Source organism: Piliocolobus tephrosceles, chromosome 10 (genome assembly GCF_002776525.5).
Source record: "Piliocolobus tephrosceles isolate RC106 chromosome 10, ASM277652v3, whole genome shotgun sequence".
Classification (NCBI taxonomy): Eukaryota; Metazoa; Chordata; class Mammalia; order Primates; family Cercopithecidae; genus Piliocolobus; species Piliocolobus tephrosceles.
The window spans coordinates 130446315-130453169 of NC_045443.1; the positions used below are offsets into that span (position 1 = coordinate 130446315).

Here is a 6855-nt window from a genome sequence, read left to right on the forward strand (position 1 = left end):
CCTCAGCCTCCCAAGTAGCTGGGACTACAGGCACCCACCACCATGCCTGGCTAATTTTTTGTCTTTTTAGTAAAGATGGGGTTTCACCATGTTAGCCAGGATGGTCTCAATCTCCTGACCTCGCGATCCACTCCCCTCGTCCTCCCAAAGTGCTGGGATCACAGGCATGAGCCACCGCGCCCAGCCCGTCCTGAACCCTTCTGAATCTACCCTCTCAAAGACACCCATCAACACCTCCAGCTACACACAGCCTCTCAAATGGCAATTTTACAGCTGGGTGCAGTGGCTCACACTTGTAATCTCAGCACCTTGGGAGGCCGAGGCAGACGGATCACGAGGTCATGAGTTCGAGACCAGCCTGGTCAACAGAGTGAAAGCCCATCTCTACTGAAAATACAAACATTAGCCAGGCATGGTGGCAGGCGCCTGTAATTCCAGCTACTTGGGAGGCTGAGGCAGGAGAATTGCTTGAACCTGGGAGGCGGAGGTTACTGTGAGCCGAGATCACAACATTGCACTCCAGCCTGGGCAAAAAGAGTGAAACTCCGTCTCAAAAAAAAAGAAAAAAGAACAAAGGCTTTTTAATATCTCATCATTAATCATTACTGCTTATAATAATCTATAAAGGATACATAAAGATACTATAAGACACTAAAGGCAATCAAAAAGCGAAGGGTTTGGTCAGGCGACAGTGCCATGCAAATGTACTTTTCCCAAATGTTCCACATAGAATGATACTCTGAATCTGCTTTGGCCTGAGCCTTGCTCCCATCACTGACCTATGGGTGTGTGAATCAGAGACTCAATATTGTCAAGATGCCAGCTGTCCCCTAGATTGTTTCATACATTCAAGGCAATTCTAATCAAAATCCCAGAGGACTTGTAGACACTGACAAGCTGCCTCTAAAGTTCACAGAAAAAAACTGTAGAATAACCAAAGCAATTTTGAAAAAGAATGAAGTTGGAAGACTCATATCACTTAACGGACTTACCATCATGCTATAGTAATCAATACAGTATTGGAGCTGTGTAAGGATGGCCAGAGACAAATGTAAAACCTAAAGCTATGAAACTTCCAGTGGAAAAGACAGGTGAAAATCTTAGTGCCATTGGGTCTGGCATGGACTTCACAGACAGGACACAAAAAGCACAAACTAGGAAAAAATAATAATAAGCTGAGGTTCGTCAAAAGTAAAATCTGGGCCAGGCACGGTGGCTCATGCCTGTAATCCCAGCACTTTGGGAGGCTGAGGCGGGTGGATCACGAAGTCAGGAGATCAAGACCATCTGGCTAACATGGTGAAACCCCGTCTCTACCACGACTACAAAAAATTAGCCTGGCGTGGTGGCGGGCGCCTGTAGTCCCAGCTACTAGGCAGGCTGAGGCAGGAGAATGGTGTGAACTGGGGAGGCAGAGCTTGCAGTCAGCCGAGATGGTGCCACTGCACTCCAGCCTGGGCGACAGAGCCACAGAGCGAGACGCTCAAAAAAAAAAAAAGAAAGAAAAATAAATTCTGGGCTGGGAGATGTGGCTCATGCCTGTAATCTCAGCACTTTGGGAGGCCGAGGCGGGTGGATCACGAAGTCAGGAGTTTGAGACCAGTCTGGCCAACATGGTTAAATCCCATCTCTACTAAAAATACAAAAGAAGTCCAGGCGCGGTGGCTCAAGCCTGTAATCCCAGCACTTTGGGAGGCCGAGACGGGCGGATCACGAGGTCCGGAGATCGAGACCATTCTGGCTAACACAGTGAAACCCCGTCTCTACTAAAAAAATACAAAAAACTAGCCGGGCGAGGTAGCGGGCGCCTGTAGTCCCAGCTACTCGGGAGGCTGAGGCAGGAGAATGGCGTAAACCCGGAGGCGGAGCTTGCAGTGAGCTGAGATCCGGCCACTGCACTCCAGCCTGGGCTACAGAGCCAGACTCCGGCTCAAAAAAAAAAAAAAAAAAACAGCCGGGCGGGGTAGTGCGTGCCTACAATGCCAGCTACACGGGAGGCTGAGGCAGGAGAATCGTGTGAACCCATGAGGTGGAGGTTGCAGTGAGCCGAGATCGCACCACTGTACTCCAGCCTGGGCGACAGAGCGAGACTCTGGCTCAAAAAAAAAAAAAAAAAAAAAGGCTCGGCGCAGTGGCTCACGCCTGTAATCCCAGCATTTTGGGTGGCCAAAGCAGGCGGAGCACTTCAGGCCAGGAATTCAAGACCAGCCTGGTCAACATGGAGAAACCCTGTCTCCACTAAAAATACAAAAATTAGCCAGGCATGGTGGCACACGCCTGTAGTTCCACTACTCCAGAGGCTGAGGCGGGAGAATCACTTGAACCAGGAGGCAGAGGGTGCAGTGAGCTGAGATCACACCACTGCAACCCAGCCTGGGCGACAGAGCAAGACTCAAAAAAGCAAACAAACAAACAAACAAAAAACAAGTGCAAACACATTATAAGGGGTGACAGTAAACAAAAAAAAAATTCGCTTCCAAACAGCACATAGCTTCCAAACAGCACATATTTCCCATCCTCGCTCCTTTTTAAAGTACAATGTCAGAGCTAATTTATTAATTTTCACACAAACTAAACATTTTTGTTGACAGGACCAGTGCATTTCCCTCCCCATACAAAGGCTACAGGAGAAAATCAAACTACCAGATGGTTACTTGGAAGCCTGGAGGCAGTGAATGTGGAGGCTGAGGGAACTTCCTCTCACTAATTGTATGACTTTGTTCAAGTTCTTAGCTTTCCAGGTTAATTAAATAAATAAATATTCTGGGACTTGAGATCTTTGCTAATGTAGGCACTACAGCTATAAATTTCCCACGAGTACTGCCTTGGCTGCATCCTAAATGTCTTTTGGTGTATTCTATTTTTGTTTCATTTGTCTCAAAATATTTTTAAAGGCTCCCCCCTGTAAAGACTTATTTGACCCATCAGTTGCTTTAAGGGTGTGGTGTTTAATGTCCATATATCTGTGAATTTTCCACTTTTCCTTCTGTTATTTTTAACTTTGTTCCATTATAATCAGAAAGGATACTCTGTACAGCAACGAACGTGACAATATTGCATTCCGGAGAGTATGTTAACACAACTACTTTATAAAGTTGTAACGAGGGCTAAATGACGTGCATGAATCATGCGCAAGAGTGGGTGGGCAGAACACCGAATAAACACCAGTTCTTACATGAGATTTCACTCCACCGAAAAATCCGGAGCTCACTGCACCGCCGCCCCTGTGGCCTGCCCGCAACCGGGTGGCTCTGCCCGGCCCCGGCCCCCACCCCGGCTCCGGCCCCCGCCCCGCACCTCGTCTCCGCCCGATGGTCCACTCCCGCTTCCTCAGGAGGACGTGCGGCTCGCCCTCCTCGGCGCCCAGGCGCAGGAGCCGTCCCCAGGGCTGCGGCGGCGGCGGCTGCTTGCCTTCCTCGGGCCGCTCCATCGGGATTCACATCTGCGGAGACCCCGGAAACGCCCGTGGAGACTCCCGACCCCAGAGGCCGAGACTCGGCGCCTGCCCCACCCCGCGAGCCCCGGCCCGGCCGCCCGCGCCCACGCAGCCCCGCGGCCCGGCCCAGACGCCGGCGGGCGCCCACTCCCACGGCCGCAGCCAGGGCCCCCTTCGCGGTCCGCCGCAGCCCTCTCGCCAGCCGCGCTTACCCCCGCCCCGCGTCGAACCCGGAACCGGCTGCGCCGCCGCCGCTGTCAACAGACATTGCGGCTCCCTCAGCTGATCTACGAGGCGGGGCCAGCGGCGTCTACGCCCCGTGATTGGCTGGCGGCGGCGCTCACAGAGAGCGGCGGCTAGAGCGGAGCCGGGAGTGGCCAGCGAGAGTAGGCGCGTGGCGGACGCGCGGCCATCTTTGATCCTGGCCGGGAGACTTCGTCGCCTGCGGATCACGGAAGTGGCTGCAGTGGGCGCCATGTTATGTTGGGGCAGAAGGGACGGGGAACTTCCGGATTGGAAGCCCCTAGGATTCTGATAGCCCCGCTGAGCTGCGGATGAGTCCTAGGAGTAGAAGACGGTCCACCTTAGTTGTCACGAGGTAGTGCACGTGGAGGCCCTTTCCGGTACAGTTGCACACAGCGGATCACACAAATCCGAAGTCTGAAGCACAGGGCACTCTCCGGGAGTGGGAGCCGCTGCGTTGTGGGCAGGGCGGACGCGGGGCCAGGTCTTGGCGGGTGTTTTGCGGTGTCTTCCCGTTCTGAAAGCGCGTACCCTTTACCTCAGTATCCCACTTTTTGGAATCCCGAGACGTTCACGCGTGTGCTCCAGAGAAGGGCGCCAGAGGGTATTCCCTGAAAGTGAAAGGTTGGCGAAAGCGGAGTAAACAAGGCGAGGTGCGTCCACGCAGGAGGAGTCTGTGCGGTTTGAAGGAACCAGCCAATGTCTGCACTGATGAGGAGCCCCCAAGTGCAGTTTTAAAAGGGTGAAGCAGGACCCGCCGCAGTGATTTATGCCTGTAATCGAAGTGCTTTGGGAGGCCTAGGCAGGAGGATCTCTTGAGCCCAGGAGTTCGAGATTAGCCTGAGACCTCATCGCCACCAAAAAAAAAAAAAAAGGTTGGCATCCATTTGTGTAAAACAAACCATACATACACAGGTATATGCATATATAAACATTTGTATATATAGGTATAGGCATGTAGCAGGACGAGCAGCAGACAAAACTCCTTAGACACCGAGTTAAAGAAGGAAGGGGTTTATTCGGCGGGAGGGGGGGGCATCCGCAACACTTCTGTCTCAAGAGCCGGGCTCACAACTCTAAGGGGGTGCGTGTGAGAGGGTCGTGATTGATTGAGCAAGCAGGGGGTACGTGACTGGGGGCTGCATGCACCGGTAATTAGATCGGAACAAAGCAAGACAGGGATTTTCACAGTGCATTTCTATACAATGTCTGTATAGAAATAGAACCAATTAGGTCAGGGGTCGATCTTTAACTATCAGGCCCAGGGTGTGGCGCCAGGCTGTCTGCCTGTGGATTTCATTTCTGCCTTTTAGTTTTTAATTTTTCTTTCTTTGGAAGCAGAAGACAATATGAGGGGCAAATTGGGCATAAGACAATATGAGGGGTGGTCTCCTCCCTTAGGCATAGTTATCTATACCTTGTAAACCAAAATTAAAATTGTAAGCCCCCTAGCCAACTGAATGAACTGATTCTCTCAATGCCAAAGTTAACCTGAAAAACCAGTTCAGTCCCTGATGGGAAGCAGGGTTTGGACATGTCCCATTATACTCTCTTCCCTTTGGAATTCAGGTATAACTGACCAGCATCGACATTAAAACAGACACCTTAAGGCTGACCAAACAGACTGTAGTATTAAAATACATCACATGGGCCGGGCGCGGTGGCTCAAGCCTGTAATCTCAGCACTTTGGGAGGCCGAGACGGGCGGATCACGAGGTCAGGAGATCGAGACCATCCTGGCTAACACGGTGAAACCCCGTCTCTACTAAAAATACAAAAACTAGCCGGGTGAGGTGGCGGGCGCCTGTAGTCCCAGCTACTTGGGAGGCTGAGGCAGGAGAATGGCGGGAACCCGGGAGGCGGAGCTTGCAGTGAGCTGAGATCTGGCCACTGCACTCCAGCCCGCGGGACAGAGCAAGACTCCGTCTCAAAAAAAAAGTATAAAACCAACCTGTAGCCCCACCAGGGTCTTGGGACTGTGCCGTGGACCGTGATCACTCACTTTTGGCTCAGAATAAATCTCCTCAAATATTGTACAGTTTGACTCTTTTAACTGATAATGTGTACATACAAATATGTTTATGAAAATCTCTCTAGAAGGATACACAAGGAAATGGCGGTGCCTTCCTCTGGAACATGGACTTGAAGTCAAGGGGGTAATTAAGACTTAGCTTTCACTATATGTTTGTCTCAGTCTGAGTTTCACCAGAAAAATAGAACCAAAATCGGTAGGATGATGGAGAACACAGCATGACCCATGAATTCCATGAGCATGGGCCCACGGTGTACCTCATTTACCGTCAAGTGGGTAATTTGATCCGAAGCAATGCCATTGTTACAGGAAAAAGAGGAGTTCCAGTCCAGGCTCCATGAAAGGGTTCTTAGATCTTACACAGGAAAGAATTTGAGGTGAGTCACTGAGCACAGTGAAAGAAGCAAGTTTATCAGAATCTACTCTGTTATAGAATAAGGCAGCTTCAGAAAGCAGGAGGAGGAACGCTGTACCAGAAACTCTTAAGGAGCTACAATTAAACCTGGAATGTGCAGATGTGCTCACTAAAGGTAAGGCTATTGGTGCTATCAGTGACCATTAATCCTTCAACCCAAGCCTGCTCATTAAAGTTCTCTCTGAGTAAAGTGGGCTGCACTCTTAGGACATCTGGGCATTCTGGAGGCTTGGTGGGAGATGTCCCGTATGATCATACATATTTCTGCAATTATAATTGGTGGTCAGCTTAGAATGTGGCTATTTTCAGACCATAACAACCTTACAGGTGCCTTGTGAGTGCCTAGCTACTCACCTTAAGATAGTCATTCTGGTCATGTTTTATTAAACCAGAGACCTGGTAGACAGAGCTTTCTCTAACGCCACGACAGTGGATAAGGCATTCTGGGAGTCCGCTCATTCTGTGAGTTTTGGCACAGTCATCGCATGATGATGGGATGCTACTGTGTATACCTCACTTTATGGCTTGGTAGGCCAGATAACACTGAGTTCGTGATGAGCAGCTCAGGTCCTGCAGTAACTTGGTGTCCCTGGTTAATTATTCAGTCCCTAATACTGTCCAGTAGCAAGCCAAAAGCTGGTTGTCAAAAGAAGAGTTCGGGTGGAGGCAAGCGCTTCTCAGACCTCGGCTGCGCTGCCCTAGGAGTGCCGAACCCGCGGAACCACAGCC

General features: G+C 50.6%; 1 protein-coding gene across 4 annotated transcripts in view; it reads right to left on the reverse strand.

Annotated features, from left to right (window-relative positions):
• CHFR (checkpoint with forkhead and ring finger domains) overlaps positions 1 to 3753 on the reverse strand; it is a 23738-nt gene extending 19985 nt beyond the window's left edge. For all 4 annotated transcript variants that reach the window (XM_026449528.1, XM_026449529.2, XM_026449530.2 and 1 more), the window contains exons 1-2: positions 3649 to 3753; positions 3298 to 3442 (exon numbers count right to left, since the gene is read on the reverse strand). In XM_026449528.1, the coding sequence (XP_026305313.1) occupies positions 3298 to 3430 (133 nt within the window). In that variant the 5' untranslated portion in view covers positions 3431 to 3442; positions 3649 to 3753. The remainder of the gene's footprint in view (positions 1 to 3297; positions 3443 to 3648) is intronic.
• Positions 3754 to 6855: the final 3102 nt, after the last annotated feature.